This window comes from Lissotriton helveticus, chromosome 7 (genome assembly GCF_964261635.1).
Source record: "Lissotriton helveticus chromosome 7, aLisHel1.1, whole genome shotgun sequence".
NCBI classification, from domain to species: Eukaryota; Metazoa; Chordata; class Amphibia; order Caudata; family Salamandridae; genus Lissotriton; species Lissotriton helveticus.
This window is the reverse complement of record NC_136068.1, coordinates 533,993,527-534,011,402: the sequence shown is the minus strand read 5'-3', so window position 1 is coordinate 534,011,402 and position 17,876 is coordinate 533,993,527. Positions and strand designations below refer to the sequence as shown.

At 43.0% G+C, this 17,876-nt stretch overlaps 1 protein-coding gene across 1 annotated transcript in view; it reads left to right on the top strand.

Annotated features, from left to right (window-relative positions):
* LOC144769149 (uncharacterized) overlaps window positions 1–17,876 on the top strand; it is a 1,798,260-nt gene that overhangs the window by 480,706 nt on the left and 1,299,678 nt on the right. The window contains exon 8 of the mRNA XM_078653155.1: window positions 2,122–2,365. Coding sequence (XP_078509281.1) covers window positions 2,122–2,365 — 244 coding nt within the window. The remainder of the gene's footprint in view (window positions 1–2,121; window positions 2,366–17,876) is intronic.

Below are 17,876 nucleotides of genomic sequence, written 5' to 3'. Positions count from 1 at the left end.
GGTAAGGAAGTTTGTAGGCAGAGCCTTCTCTATTGTCTGCCCTTGATTACTACTTCAGGAAGGCTGATGACTGCCAGGTGCAGAGATCTCACACTCCATTATGCTCTTGTGTTGGATACTACTGCTTGGAGTGAGCATCATTGCTACCTGCCCAGAGAACCTTCAGCTTGCACAACAACTGTGTCTGAGCTACAGATAGAAAATTATGTTTTAAAGAGAGCCATCCCAAACTAATTCCAGAACTTCAGCCAGTGGATCCAGATCTCCTTTTCAGAAAATAAGTATAAATGTGGGACCCAAAGCACCCTACATGGTTCCATTTCCAAGTTCTTCCTCATAAAGGAAAGGAGTGCACCATAGAGTACTCAAAAGACTGCTATGTAACTTTGGCTGCTCTCTGTATCTCAACCAATCCCGCAGACATGAGGGGACCTCACCTGAAGTCTGCAACTTGCTGGAGAAATTGATGATCTGTCCAGTACCTATCAGCTTGTCTATATGCTCAGACAAGGAAGGAGACTTCCTGGCCCTGCAGATGGAGAGACAGTTCAGAAGGAGAAGTGTAGTGTCTTCCCATAATGTGGAAAAGAGATGTAGACAACTGACTTTTGGGAGTAAAGCAGTTACCCACCCAAGTTATGAGGAGCCCCCTGTCTCCCAGTGTAGTTCCCACCTTGCTGTCTGGTATTCGGTTTGCAGAGCTGAAAACTCTGGTGATGCTGCCACCTGCCTGTGGTGTTCACCTGTGAGGAGCTGCCTGCAATTGTTGAAAAGCACTAACCTGCACCAGTCTCTGCAGGCCGTAACCGACAAAGATGAGCAAACGCCTGCATTGACCTAGAGGCCACAAATGCGTCACATCTGCCGAGTAGGCCAGTCATGCAATTCAGCACCAGTAGTAGAGGGAGGAGTGATTTGGCCCCCACTATTCCTTATTTTGAAGCTGATTGCAAAGGTGTGAGATCATTGACTGCATTATATTGCATCACCAACACACAATGCCTTTAAGAAGACAACACGGGACTAAGCTCACATGAACAAAGAGACTGCTTCTTAATAGTGGAAAGTAGAAACCCAATTGCTAGATCACTAACTTTTGCCCGTATGAGCTCTGTAGACACAAGAACTGACCTACGAACCATCCATTGGCGTAATCAATACTAATCTGAACCTATGACTAATCAATGCCTATACCTGTATATTTGCATAAGTTGCAATAGGCATTGGGGACTTCCCAGAGGGAGAGAGGATACAAAGAGGCTGTAGAGCTTCACCGGAACTTGTAGTTGATGTATCAACCCTGTAACTGAACCACCCTTGGAGTGTGCATTATTTATTTTTGCTTTGAGAATAGAATACTTTGGGCTTCAAGTACAACTGTAAGTGAGTTATCGCAGAAAAATAAAATAAAAATTCTGATAGCCCTTATTTCCCAGTGTGTATATTTCATGGATTCTTCTGCCGCTCCAAAAAGATATTTGGTTATGTATGGGTATGCTGTTATTATTTAGTCCTCCAGGATTCTTAGGTTTGATGAATCTGAACAACTAGGGAGAGAATATCTAGCCCAGTATGTGGGCTACAAAAGTGAAGATTCGCAACCTCAGAGAATTGTTTTGAAAGTGTTTCAGTCTCTAATATTTCTAAGACTAGGCGACGTGTGTCACGTGAAAGTACCCTGCTCTTGACACCCAAACTGTGTATTCTCCATTGCCTTCCTGCCAATAAATTCCTTGTGTACCGAGTTGATGTATGACATTACAACGCATGCTTTTACATCGCATGCTTTTACAACGCGGTTTTTACAACGCATACCATTACAACGCATAGTGCTTTGGGGCGCTGGATAGTGAATAGTTTAATTTACTATTCCAACTCCAGTCCCCGTGGATAGTAGGAAAGGTGTTGGACAGTAAATTAAACCTATTCCCTATCCTAGAGCGCCCCCCCAGCGCAATGCGTTGTAATGGTTTGCGTTGTAAAAGTTGCGTCGTAAAGGCACTGCATGGTAAAAGTTGCGTCTTAAAGGATGTTTCCCATACCGAGTATCTTCATAAACTGTGCACATTGACGGCACATATTGCTCAAACCACCTGTTTAACCCATCTATTGTATCCGTAGGGGGAGCCTGGGGCCCCGCTGGTCTGTAATGAGAATGGAACCTGGTTTCTGGCGGGACTCAGCAGCACATTCATAGAAGACTGTGACATTCCCAATGCCCCACCGCTGTTCACTGCAGCATCCGCCTACGCCAGCTGGATCCAAGAGAAGATTTCACAGGCCTCTTTTGCCAACCAAACAATCCCAGCTTCCAGCAGCAGTGATGATGGGGACTGTACTAACATTACCGTATCCGAACCGGCAGGTAAGTCTGGAGGAACACAATTTCAGATTCAGTGTGTTATTATAGACTCAACCTGTATTTAATGTGTAACTCAAGAATCAAGAGTTACAGAAAGGACAAACTGGACACAATCAATTAGCATTGTGTAATTCAGAACATGATGACATCTAACTGTCCTTTACAATTAGATGGCATGACAGAGGTATTCATCGATCCACATACCCAGTCACTCATCATACATGCACACAATCAGTCATCTTTGCACTCATGCATCTATTCATCCACACTTTGATTCATTCTTGCATACACAAACTCTCCCACAATACCACAGATATAAACTCACCACTCAATTTATTTATTGAGTTTTATAGAGCGCTGGCTAGACCCGGAGGTATCAGAGCGTTTTACATGAGGATTAAATAATGTTACTGCATTAAATCAGTTATATTAGTTACTAGTGCATTCATGACATAAAAAAATGAAAACTGATGGAGTAAGGAGAGAAAAAGGGAGAACAGTAGAGGGGATTGGGATAATATCAGGAGGCAGAAGTAAGGGCATGGGTGAAGAACAGTAGGGGACAGTAGAGGCAGATGGGGGAAAAGGAGCCTCATGGTGATCATGCTCCTAGATGCGGGGGAGGGAAGGGAACATAATGGGGAGACGAGGAAAAACAGTGTCCAATGTCCAGCTGGGTAGGTTCCAGCCGAGTGGGGTGAATCCCAGGGCCCAACTCCTCTATAGCTACGTATGATAGCTCTACCGTGTATCAGCCAAAGGTTACACAGGCTCCGCGGTAAGTCCAAACAGTTGAAGATTTCGCCCACGGGGCAACGTCATAGTTCCATTGAAAGTAGTGTCAGTGAGAGCTGGAAGTCCATAGGGAGGAGTACAGCAGCAGAGAAAAACGATGAGACCTATGTCCGAAGTCCAGCTGGGTAGGTGGCGACTCTAGCGGTGAGCCGGAGCCAATCTCCCCTAGAGCTGTCGATTCAGCTCCACCGGGAATCGGCCATGATGCTCGGGCTCCGCCGGGGTAGAATGAAGATCATTAAGTGTCCAAAGGTCTTGAGTGCGGAAACGGGAGAATGGAGAGGACCAGGATGGTAGTGGGGTCGCATGTTCAGTTGCCTGGAAGTCTGCTGCCCCAATACATCAAATGTTGGTGGTTGCAGGTAAAGAACAGTACATTAGGTATTGTTATTGTTCTGGGACGAGTGAGGCACAGCGTTAGCTCCCTGGACGAGTGCCTGATTGAATATGTACTGTTAGTGTGCGAGCGCTACTAGCTCGGTCGCCATTTTAGGGCCAGGCAGCTTTGCGAAATCGATCGCCCTTCAGATCGTATTGGGCTTTGAAGGTCTGAAATTAATGGAACCATGTCAATGAAGAGGCAATTTCAGTAATCAGCCTGACCTATTGGCTATGGCAACAGAGAGCTGTAGAAGGCATTCCCATGCAGAGTCTGTTTCCTCTACTTGTGAGGCTCGACAGTGTGCTTTCTCTAATCAGACTGTTCAAAGATTTTGGAAATGACCCCTTTTTTCCTCCAGTGCTGAGTAATTTGTTGGCTATTTGGGGTAGTTCGTGCTTAGGGCCCCATAACATTTTCCCCACATAAATTATCCACGCCAAATTGCGTCCTTTTTTTCCAACATCCTGGAGATTCTAAAGATACATGGGGCCATATGTAGGTCGCCATTTACCGGTCGGTAACGGCCGATTTCGGCCGTTACCGACCGGTATTTAGGATTTGGCATGTAGGGGGCAATAAATATACAGAATCGGTAAAATACCGAATCGGTAAATTTACTGATTCGGTAAATGAGATGTAGGTGGCACTTCAAAGAGTGCTACAGGCCCTTCAGGAGTTGGTATTTATCACCCAATCCTATTGGGTGGTAAAGTACCGATTTCCTGTGTACATGCACATCTGTGCCAGTATACCTATGCCATGTGACACACAGACAGGCCCTTAGGGCATGTATGTGTGCCACATGGCCCACAAGCCTGCAATTGGGGTTCTACAGGGTGTCAAAGTGACACCCCGTTCCCCCTGCCAGGATTCGGTATTTACCGATTCGGTAAATACCGAATCGGTATTTCTCATTGATTCCTATGGGCTTCAAAGCCCATAGGAATCAATGGGAAATACCAATTCGGTATTCACCGAATCGGTAAATACCGAATGTTACAGATTCGGTAATTGAGATTTTAGAATTACCTACATCTGCCTCCTTCTAATTTACCGATTCATAAATATCGAATCGGTAAAATTCGGTATTTATGAGTCGGTAAATTAGAATTACCTACATCTGGCCCCCAGAGTTTGTGGATTTGCCTCAAGGGGTCAGAGAAAAAGGCAAAATATAGCAAAATGTTGAGTTTGTGAGAAAAATAGTAAAAACTAGCTTTGGATAAAAGTGTCTGTTTGTTTCCAAAAAATGGCATCAACTAACGGTTTGCCATGCTAAAGTCACCATCTTCCCAGCTTTCAGGATGGAGCTGAATCAAAAAACCTAATTTTGTACCACAATTTTAGAATTTTTTAAGTGCTATTTTTCTAATTTTTTGTGCTTTTAACCTACTTCTAATTGTGGTGGAATGCAGTGCGAAACTAATGGGGGATCCAGGATATCTAAAGATTTTTCAAAAGTAAGCAAAATTACAAATTCAGAAAGGGGTCATATGTGTAGTTCCTTCAAGGTTTTCCCTAGAAAAATGACTATTGACATATTGAAAATGAGTATAAAAAACGGTCATTTGTTTTTGTCAATGGCCAATTTACAAAAGCAATATGCCATTTCATCCGCTAGACCCTTCTGATTGCGGGGAAAATTGGGTTTTTAGGTACTCCAAGAACCGAAGGTACCCAGAGCCAACCACTGAGGTGCACTGTACAATGTTTTTTCATTTAGTACTGAGTACAGATCAATTTATATGGTGAAATATGTATAGTGAAAAATGGGTATCAAGGAAACCTATATATTTCTGAAACGGACAAAAGATAAGGAGTTTAGGAGCTGTAGTTATTTGTACATCTCTGAATTCGTGGGTACCTGTAATAGCTTTTAAAATGTCTTCTTTCTAGTCACTGGCTTACATTTGAAAGGCATAAGTTTAGCAAAATTAATTTGGTTATAAATGTTCTTCTATACTATGCTCCCACAAGTTTACCCATAAAAATGGTAACTCACTCGTGTGGATGGGCCTAGTGCCCACGACTGGAAACAGCTCACAACGCAACATGGATGCGTCACATATTTCCACTCAAAATTGATCATTTATTTTGCAAAGTTGGGAGCTGTTGAGTTTGGGCTCTAGCTCAGCCGGCACGTTGGGAAACCTAGCAAACCTGTGCATTTTGAAAACTAGACGTAGGGGTATCTGGGGAACTCACGCCCGCAACGCCTGGCACCCGCTCGATACCTGCGTACTGCCTCTTAACCGGGCCTCATGGATGTTGGTCGGTGGACGAGGCATCGTTATTGTAGGTACGGAAGAGGTGTCCGACCCGGAAGTGATGCAGGGTGGCGAGCATGTGAAGCGCGTCCAATCGGGGCTGAGTTCACGCTAACTCAGCCCCGATTAGATGCGCTTCACATGCTTTTCCATCTCAACCAACAGCTAAGTGGTTTGCGATGCCTCGTGCATCTTTTTACCGACTGTAACTAAACTCCTTTTTCTGTTATTTTATTGTCCTTCATTCTACAGGCAGTGTAATTTTCGCCTCCACCCCCCTTCCGAGACCTATGGGGCGTGGATCTTTTATGTGACAAGTGAGAGTCCATACGTAACTATTTTCATTACGACTGCACTGGGTCATTTATCAAGTCACTGTCTACCCACTGGCCCCGCATTCTGGCCCATTGATCTCTAACCACGAGTATCGATTTAACGCCATAATCGGCGTGGAATGCCATTTCTTACGCCTTTTTCTTCTTGCATAGTGCATGCCTGTTCACCGGTCTGCCTCTTCTAGGCCGGTGGATCTACCACAAATACATTTACTATGACACTATGGTCACCAGTGTATGACTAGTCAAAAGCACATCTCTCTGAGATCGGTCCTTAGAGAACCCATAAGACAGACTGAACTAACTACGTGTTTTTGTCTTTCTATATGTAGGTATGTCACTTTACTCTCTACTTTTCCAGACTACACAGGTTCCTCTGATTTTTAGGGAATTCCCTATAACTTGTTGGTTTGTTCTCTTTTGTTTTTTCTTGCACCTTCTAGTTTTTACACTAATTTTTAACGTTCACGTCCTCAGGTTAGGGTGGGCCTTAGCGCGGCCATACAGCCGAGGTACACTCCCCATGGTCCTGAAGAATGCCCAGTAATTTACACATAAAGGGCAGAAACATGTTGACCCCACTTTAAGTGGAAATATCCAAACAATTTATTTGGTAGTTTCCCAACACATCGTTTTAATATGTCAGGTTGACCACTGAATAAAGTTTTTTATGTGGGATACAACCTGGACATTTTTAACTTTTTTCACACAACTTTCACAAAAAACCAGCTCCGCAGTATCCTGGCGTGGTAGCACACCGGGGAGGCATTTGGCTTCTCCCGGTGGGCCCAATGATGAAGCATGTCACCAACCAGGATGGTTAGTGAGGGCTTCCTGAAAAAATCCAATGAGATTTGTTTTGTTCACCTTTCTCCCTTGCTTGTGCTTATACACACCTATTGAATTACACTCTTCTGTTGTTTGAAATACATTTTCCTGGGGGACTGAGAGTGTTTTCTTCCCTCCCTCTCCCGTTGTTAAAACATATCTACACCGTACATATTACACTCTAATCAACACAACATAAACACTCAGTGCCACATAATTACACACCACATATTTACACTTTACTCAATGCAACATACATACACTACACATAATACCACTAAGTACCATATCATTACACGTCACATACTTACATTCTACTCAATGCAAAATTATTACACACCGCATAATACCACACACTGCCACATAATTACCCTGCACTCAATGCAACATACACTCCAAACACTAAATGCCACATAATTACCCACCACATAATTAAATACTACTAAATACAACATACACACCACACAATACCACTCAGTACCACATAATTATATACAACATAATTACACTACACTCAATGCAAAAAAACACTCCAAACAATACCACTCAGTGACACATAATGATAACTTTCACAAAAAACAGCTCCGCAGTATCCTGGCGTGGTAGCACACCGGGGAGGCATTCGGCTTCTGCCGGTGGGCCCAATGATGAAGCATGTCACCAACCAGGGTGGTGAGTGAGGGCTTCCTGGAAAAATCCAATGAGATTTGTTTTGTTCACCTTTCTCTCTTGCTTGTGCTTATACACACCTATTGAATTACACTCTTCTGTTGTTTGAAATACTGTGTAGATATGTGGCAGTGATTGGTAACATGTGGAGTGTATTTATGTTACAGTGAATAGAGTGTAATTATTTGTCTTGTAATTATGTGTTATTTAGTTGTATGTGCAGTGTGTTGAAGTTGCATTGAGTAGATTGTAATAATGTGCCTTGTAATTATGTGGTACTGAGTGGTAATTTGTGGAGTGTATTTAAGATGTGTGAGTATAGTGCAATTATGTGGCTTGTAATTATGTGGCATTTAGTGGTATGTGTAGTGTACTCACATTCAGCTACAATAATGGCTCTCTATACCTGGAATTCACTGCGGCTGTCCGAGGAGGAAATTCCTGCCAGTCAAACTCCCCCTCCTCAAAGATAACATCCAATACTCCATGCTATACCCAGAGAGTCTTGCACGACGGCAAGCAACATATATTCCAGACAACCAAGCAAGCATCCAACTTTATTAGGAAGCACCCATGAATCGAGAAACCAAGCCCTGGCATGAGGAACCCACCGCGATACCAAAATGATTCCGAATAGGGATGTGCTGGCATACCGCAAGAGGACAGTTGGAAACCTCCACCCCAGCGTCTCTCCATATACGCATGTCATGGGCCTCTCAGGCGCACTGCACTGTCGCAGGTGCACAACCCAGGACCAAATCCTCAGGCACCCGTAAAACGCAGATGCGGGTGATCCTGCCGGCCTACCTGGCATTCCCAATGGAATCACCCTTTCATACCTTAATGGCAATCTCACTCACAGCGATTGAACATTAGACATGCATTGTTTAATCTATAGAAGAGAGAGAATTATTTATTTGAGCGCTGGACAAAGCAGAAGAGATGAACTGAAAATCCTTCGGTTTCCTTGCGATCGATGGGGGGCCTGCAGAGAATATAGTAACAGTCAGTCCATGCAACTTGACTGAGCGCCCCGTCTCCCTATTCTGTCTGCCTCACAGTGCTTAGCGCTGTAACTCGAGCCACGGTCAGCACAGCGGACTGTTGACTCACACACATGACATAAAAGCGCCTCTCTCGTAGATTCACGTCAAGTACAGCCAAGCATGCATTACAAAACGCGCTTCAGTGCTCGTATTGGTGTTTGATTCGAAGCGCTATCTTAATGCAGTTCCAATGCACTTAAAATCTCGGCCACAAGTGTATTGAAAACAGAATGATCATGCAAAAAGTAACATCCATCAACAGCAGAGAGCTGCTTCATAAATGCAACGCTGCCAGTTGCTTTCCTGCTTGGTGTTAATTGCCTGGCTCCTCAGCGTTAGGTCGAACAGCTCGGTAGGCCCGCTTTCATACACCTCCAGCAAAATTTAAGGACAGGGCGTGGTACAGCATTTTTTACCCTACAGAGGCACCCAGCAGGACCAAGTAATCCAATTTTCATACTAGTCCTGCAGCACATGTGCCACTATTGGATATGACCACCCCCACACAATGCTCCATATAGCGCCCAGCTCCAATACCACATGCAATGCGACAGCGGAACCGTACTATCGGCCCTGATAATTATGCGACAGCGGAACCGGACTATTGGCCCTGATCTTTAAGAGGGAGCGCGCATTGTTGCTGCACCAAAGTGACGCAGCGAAGTCAAGAACAGTCTGTGATTGTTGGAGCCTGTATCCTTAGAGCATGATGCGCAACAATGGCCAACATCATCTGCCCTCTGTAAAGGGGGGCGAATGAGGAGCAGCCTGGCTGAACAAGCAGTGGAACCGCAGCCTCTACATGTCGCACCATCTGGCAGAGACCAGGAGGGGCGACTTTGGCTTCTTACAACGCAGCAGCAGGCCAGCAGCACACATGCCTCAGCAAGGGGTAGTGTGGGCGCTTTATGCAATGGGGAGATAAGAGCCAACCGGCACAATGAGCTTAACAGTAGACCCCGTTCTGCACAACAGCAAGCCACGAGAGCCCCCACACACCCCTGTCCGAAATCACAAGCGGCACTCGGGGGCGCAACGGGAGTGCACACGGCGGTGCTAAGCAAGCCTCTTGGCGCTGCCCATCTCTCGGGCAGTGAAGAGCAAAGCCCACTCCATAGATAGTGACTGCAATGTGCCGCGAGTCAAAAGAACAACGCTCTCCAACCATTGCCTGACATCTCTAGTGGTGGCGAAGAGCACAACAAACTCACATTATTTCTTGCTTTGTCTCTTGTAAATTACCGCCGCAGCCCAGAAGCATTGGCAAAGGCAATAGACATGTGCAACTGCGTTACATTTGTGACCTATTGGCTTGTTCCTACTTTTGCCGACATAGGCATTAGACTGAGTTACACTTATTGCACATATTTACGTCAGAAAATGCAAAGAAATGTATTATGAATGCTAATGCCATACCATCTTACATTACCGTATGCATTTTAGCAAAACATGTAACCCACATGTGGAATTATGATGAGCTGGGCACAGAGCAAGGATGTCTAATATTGATTTAGGAGGGTCGGTTCTGTGAGAGGTTGAGGATATCCACATACGATACATGTTCTCACAGTGAAAGTTAGTGGAAGTATTTTATATAGTGGTTATCCTGAAAACCTGGGGCCTCATTTATGAGCCCTTGCGTCACTTTTACGCCGCTGGTGCGTCACTTTTTGTGACGCACCAGCAGAGTAAAAAAATTGCCTTGTTGCACCATATTTTCAAAGTGCCGTGTCTAGGTAGATGTGTCACTTTGTAAACCCCTGCGCCACATTATACCTGCCCCCAGGTATAATGGGCCTCATTTATGAGAAATGACGCATCGCTGCGTGAAAGCAGCGATGCGTCACTTCTCAGTGCGCACTCCTTGCGACATTCCTGATGCGTCATATTTAATGTATGACGCATCATGTCACAAGGAGTTCCAGATACGTCAGTATTTCTGACGTATCTGTATTTCAATTCCAAGAGGTCGATTTCCTATAGTAGTGCATGCGCTGCTATAGGCTCGACCTAAAAAGGCTTAAAGGGGAATTCTTCCTTTTTGCAAATGAGTTACAGCCCCAACTTGGGGGTTGGTAACTTTTCAAATTATTGCAAAACTGAGTGCAAACAAATTGATACATAGGATACTGATTTACCATTTGGAAGGGTCACCTGCAACTCCCCTCTTCTAAATTACGAATTTGTATCCATTCTCAATTCGATTATAAGAGTTGGTAAAGGTTTACAGACTCCTAAACTGGGATTCGTACATTAGAAAAATCTATTTTGCGGTTGCAAACACTCCTATTTTACAGCCACAAAATAGGTTAGTACATCTCACCCCTAATCCTGAATTTGAGTGTCAAGTTCGTAGTTTCCAATGGATACTTCTAACCCCAGTTTCCTCACTTTTGGAATATCTACAGGCTCCAGACTGGATCTCGAGATGTCTTCAGCAAAGCTATTGCACGTGGACAGGTGGTGTTGTGTGGCTCCGCGTTTACTCCATATCTTCAGGAATGTGAGGGAACAGAGTTGCATAGGAGCGCCACCCCTGCATGCTGACATTAGTTCCTTCATTTCCACAACCATCAACGTGAATCTGGAGATCCAATCTTAAGTTGGTTGGTCTACAAATGACCTACAAATAGGCTGTGTGCTTAGGGAGAATGTCATTTCCAAAAACATGATGTAAGCACCCAAAGACAATCCATGAGCAAGAGGTAAAGTTGTACATCGCTAAACATAAGAAAAAGTCACTGTGGGAGCATGAGTCCTGCTCCCATTACAACTGATGGGATAGCTTTCAATCTCAGTCAATAGGCCATCCTGCGTGAGGTCCAGTTCCTGGTCGAAATCTTTTGGTAAGCTGAAAATGTGCCATAAGCACAAAAAGGCTAAGCGGAATCTGAAACCATCCTGCAATTCGAAGTGTGGCAAGAAAGAGCAAGGCTTTCAATCTAAGGACCCTACCCCCTTACCCCATGGCATCAACTGACACAGACCTGGCCACGGAACTGCTCCCAGCATGCCCAAATTCCCTAGGCTGCTGTTGAGTCCACAGCCAATAGCAGCCTTTAAAGAAGCCATGATGCACTTGTATCAAGTTATTTTGTCTTCCTTCGGTGCACAGAGCTTCCACCAGTGGGTCCTTACCGGGCTGGCTCTTGGTGACCTATTCATGGTCCATGCCAATGCAGTTTGAGACTTCTACACTGGCTTCTATGTTCTTGTATGTTCCTTCATAGGTCCTGAAACCAATCCTGATGCTGGGTACCACCACTGAACCAAGGGTGGTGCCACGCCTACACCTATGTCGCACTACAAGTTTACGTAAGCCCAACCAGTCATTATGTACCTATGCTCTAATCCTCCATGCCAGTACTATCAGAGACTTCAAATCTTATTTGAATTCAGATTCTGACATGGTTCAGAGCATAGTTAATGTCCCACATGACTCTGATGAGAATAAATCTCCCTCCTCATTACACTGATATAACAACAAATGTTTTATCACCAATGGGGCCACCAAGCGAGGAAAGTGTCTCTTTCGCAGTAGTAGGATGAAGAGCAGCAGAAGTACTAGACCTAGAGTTGCCTACTGTTAAAACCAAGCTGAATTTGATAAATGAATTTCTCCAGTAAGAGCCACCATCATCTGGGCATCTACTGCCATTACAAAGCCCTTATTGTTACTCTGATGGCCTCTTGAGCTACCCCACGTACGTCCCCTGGTAATACTGATTTTTTGACAAAGCATCCTACACCTGTAAGCCTGGTGGTTTAGGCACCTGTCTTGCTTCGCACTCCCGTTTAAAAGAAATACAGCACTCCGATACGTAGGCAAACATATGGCAAAGCAAGAAAATACCTGAAAATTAGGCACACCATAACACAGTTTTTAGAATAAAGCATGGGTTTTATTTGTGCAACACTCTCTAACAGAAAGGCTTTCTCAGGTGTCAAATGAAACAATATGCAAATGTATATTGATATATATATATATATATATATATATCCTGAATTCCGTTCCTCACAGGCACATGCAGAATCCTCTGCTAGCAAGTAAACACCGGACACGGACCTCGAGGTACTTCACAATTTTATTTTGCAGAAAGAGTCACAGACGTTTCGGCTCAGCGGAGCCTTGATCACATGACAGCGTATGTATTGCAAGGTACACCTTTTAAAGTGCTAGTGTGTGATTTAACTGAGATCACCTGTGCAAAATAGTGACTAGACATAAAAGACATACTCAGTCAGGCACCCAATACTTTTGATTCGGTATTTTCGTTAGATGTGAAATACATTTAAAAGAATAACATGTAGAATACATTAAATTATGTTTTCAATGTTGAACAAATTCCATCAATACTGTTTAGGCAAAACTCATTCCTTTGACAATGCTTGTAAAATACCATGAGTAGTAAAAAACGGATAAGTAGATTAAAAGAGCCTTTTTGTCGGATACATTTACCATATGCCTACCACTCGACTATATACATCAGCGACATTACCTCTGGACCTAAAAAGTGCAGAATGCTATAAAGTGCTATGTGCCTACATTATAAAGTGCAAATTCGTGCTAAAGTGCATCATCCTAACAAATGTGCAAATCTAGCAAATCTGTGCAAATATGCAATTTTTACAATTCATAGGTCCAACTAAGGTATATTTGAAAAGTGCAAACAAACTTCATCTGATGTAAAAAGTTGTAGGGGTTTCATAAAGGTTCTCACCCGTATACTATCTCTAATATAGCCAAAAGTATTGATTGGTCATACCATGCACGATGGATTCCTAAGTCACATCCCGAATTAAAATTATTTACACATAATGTGAAATTCTCTACCTTATCTGTGTGCCATTGTTGGTATGTCTAAAAGTTTAAGTGTGAGAGAGTGAGTAAAAACTAACAGGGTCATAAGTACCCAAAAAAACCCAACCCTAAACAATAAAAAACAATAAAAAAATCCAATGTTAGGTTCCTTATAGTGTATTTCATTGTATTGGTTCCTAACTTGGTTAAAATTGTGCACAGTGATAAAAGCTTGATTAATATAAATGAAATAAATTTCCTATAGCAGCAGTTCCTACATTATTTGTTGGTGTGTTCTCGCAGCCCCCACGGGGTCTGTCACAACAGTCACCCAGCCGGATGACCGCCCTGGACATTACCCACATGGGGGTGAGTCCACTACCAAAAATATTATTTTAATTTTAATTTTAGAGCAAGCAAGTGTGGAGGTCCTCTGTCACATTCAACCCAAAGGGCACCTTAGAGTTCAGCAGAAGAATATATTTTGTTTCAAGCTTTCTGAGCCTGGTTTCCCTGTCACCACCCCGTCTGCTATTGATGACCGAATCGATAACCCAATATTTTAGACCCTTGTTGTTACTCTGATGTTGGTCTCTAAAATGGCGCGCCACTGGATACGTGCTGTCCTCATTTGTTATTGCTCGCAAATGCTGCAATATACGTTTATGGACCGCATTCCTCGTGCTGCCCACGTATTGTAATCCACACGGGCAGCATAGGACGTAAATGGCGAATTCTGTCTTGCATGTTAAGACTTGGGTTATCACATGGTTTTTTTCAGTAAATCCATCCTTGTATGTTTTCTTGGTAATGCCATGGGTACATGCTTTGCAAACCTTACAGTTATAGAACCCTTTATTTTTTTGCCACCACTCTGTTTTAACAAAGGGGTCAGGATTGGTTTTAACAATGTGATCCCTTAAGGAGGGGGCTCTGCTAAAGGTTAATGATACTTGTTTAGGCAGTCTACTGCCTATCACATTATCTTTAAGCACTATAGGCCAGTGTTTGTTCACAATTCTTCTTATTTGTCGATGTTGACTAGTGAACCCCGTTATTAGCCTAAAACACTCAGGTTCAATCTTTTCAGGTATAGCTTTGTCCTGTCCCATATCTGGCTCCCTGTCTACTTTTCTAATCAGGAGCTCCTCTCTGCTCATATTCATGGATTTATGGATAGCTTGATCGACCACTTTTCTGGAGTAGCCTCTCTCCAGGAACCTACTTCTGCTTTCACTCTGTGCCTGCTCCAGATCCATGGGGTTGCTGCAAATGCGTCTTAAACGCAGCATCTCCCCATAAGGGATACTGGAGATCAAATGTATGGGGTGGGCACTCGCAGCATGAAGAATGCTGTTGCCAGCCGTCTTTTTTCTAAATACCTTTGATTCCAAACGACTGCCCTTGATGTAGAGTTCGGCATCAAGAAATGTAACTTTTTCTTGGCTCAGAGTCGCTGTGAATCTGAGGTATATATATATATTCACTGAAAAAACCATAGGTTATAGACCATATATAGTTAGGAATTAGCATTTACAAAACCTTATTTTACTCACACAAAACCATTGAAATTCCATATATAGTTAGTTGTACTAACTATATATCGCGCACCCGCAATCCACTGCTGATCATGTCACATATTACATCATTCATGACATGGTCAGTGACATCACTGATGACATCACTGATGACATCTCAAATGACATCACTGATGACATCACTGATGACATCTCAAATGACATCACTGATGACATCACTGATGACATCTCAAATGACATCACTGATGACATCACTGATGACATCTCAAATGACATCATCGATGATATCACTGATGACATCACTGATGACATCATTGATGACATCTCAAATGACATCACCGATGACATCACTGATGACATCACTGATCACATCTCAAAAGACATCACTGATGAGATCACTGATGACATTATTCATGTGATAATACGATGAATCTCTTCAGACTCTAATAAAAACTTAGATACACTCAGTGTAAACAGACACTCACAGACTGTCACTCATCCATGGAGTTACTCACACACCTAGTCAGTCATGCAAAGAATCAATCACACCTCCATTTCCTCAACTATACAGTTATACACACCTTACTTATTCAAACATATACTAACACATATTTACTCTCTTATACAATCCCTGATACAAGTTCACAATGATTCATACAGCCACTCACACATTCACTGGCTCTTATGCACAGTTATTTATATATGTCAACTCTCACATGTACTGTGTTTTACATATGTACTTACTTTGACATGTAGCACTGAGATATCCATTCACTCACCAATGCACTCATGCACACAGTCAACCGCCCATACAGCTGTTTCCACATGCACTTTTGAACCCATACATCTAGTGAATCAACTGCTCACACATCTATGCACAGAGTCATACACCTCCCAGCCACCAACACACACACTCAGTCTCCCATACAAATACTTGGGCAACCAATCAATAACCCATATAGTTACTCATATAGCTACTAATCAACACATGCAGCAGTTTACAGAACAATAGACATAATGATGCACAAATTAAGACAGTTTAGTCACTAACCCATGCACTCAGTGAGACACATTTAATCACTCACTCATACGGTCAGTCATGCACCTACTAAATCCTTCATCCAGACACTTATACATCCACTCATTCTTCAATATGTAAGACATATTTTAACTTTACAGAAACATACAGTCACTGGATGTTGTCATCAGTGATGTCATCAGTGATGTCATTTGAGATGTCATCAGTGATGTCATCAGTGATGTCATTTGAGATGTCATCAGTGATGTCATCAGTGATGTCACTGACCATGTCATGAATGATGTAATATGTGACATGATCAGCAGTGGATTGCGGGTGCGCGATATATAGTTAGTACAACTAACTATATATGGAATTTCAATGGTTTTGTGTGAGTAAAATAAGGTTTTGTAAATGCTAATTCCTAACTATATATGGTCTATAACCTATGGTTTTTTCAGTGAATTTCAATGTTTTTTTAATAGCAAATATCAAAAGCTTTAAAATTTATTCTTCTTTAAATCGAAAAATATATTTTACATGTTTTTAATACAATTTTTTTTTTTTATTATTTTTTTTGTTTCGCTCCCGGTCCGCGAACCGGTTAGCTTCCCGTTAGCTCAATTTGGTGCCGCGACCCGGTCCGCGAACCGGTAAACGTTCCGTTTCCGCAACTGCCGCGTTAGAAAACAACATTGTGACGCGTCGCGTCAGCGTGACGTATCGCGTTGTCGCGTGATACGTCATATGACGCGCCGCGTTAGCGTACCCGGAAGTGAACCGGTACGCGAAGCGAGGCGCGAAGCGCAGCTCCCCGGAAGCGATCCGGGACGCGGCGCGGAGCGCGTAACGTAAGCGTAACATGTCATGTGACTTGTTAATAACACTTTTCATTGGTTCATTTCACTTTTGGTTTCCTAATGATGTAAGACTAGGTCATGTGACCTAAAAGTAACACTTTTCATTGGTTTAGAACTATTGTTTTTCCCAAATGATGAAAACCCCTCCTTCTTTCCTCACTCTGACTTTCATCTTTGTGAGACAAAGACCCTTTGTGATCAGTGAGCAATGGCTTTATTAGTAGCTTCAATTGGTGCTTCCCCACCACCTCCACCACCTCCAAGGAAGAGAGGACCACCTGCTGAAGTTATCATTCAGCAAGAGGAGGAAGAAGAGGAAGAAGAGGAAGAAGAGGAAGAGGAGGAAGAGCAGGAAGAGAGGCAGTTTTTGCCTGAGGAGCCCAGGAGGTCTCATCTGAAAGAAAACTTTATTTGGCAATTTTTTAAATATCCCCGGGGCCAAAAAAAAGTCAATGCCCGGTACGTAACTTGCCTCATCTGTAAGAAGGATTTGTCCAGAGGGACAGATAAGAAGTACAGTTACGGCAATTATACTATGCATCGCCATATGGATAGGTGGCATCCTATCAACTACAGTGCTGCGCAGTTACGTGACCAGCAAGATAATTCCCCTTCTATGGCCAGAAGATCAGTTGTACAGGAAGTGACGGGACCAGAGGCGAGGGAGATGGTCCCAAATATACAGATGAGGTTCGGGGAAATCAAACAAGTGTGCGTGCGTTGCGGTCAGTTGATTTGCTACAGAGAAAGTAGCATCACTTTAATCAACTCAGCAATTGATAATCATGTTTGTACAAAACGATTCAGAAAATAAATTATCTTTTTTTTTTGTTGCTCCTGTTGAGCCCTTCACAATGAATCGTTTTCGTTTCCCCCCCCACAAAAAAACCAAAAAAAATATAAAACCGTTCAGAAAATACAAAAAAAGTAAAAAAATGTTCAGAAAAATAATAAAAAAATATAAAACAACAAAAA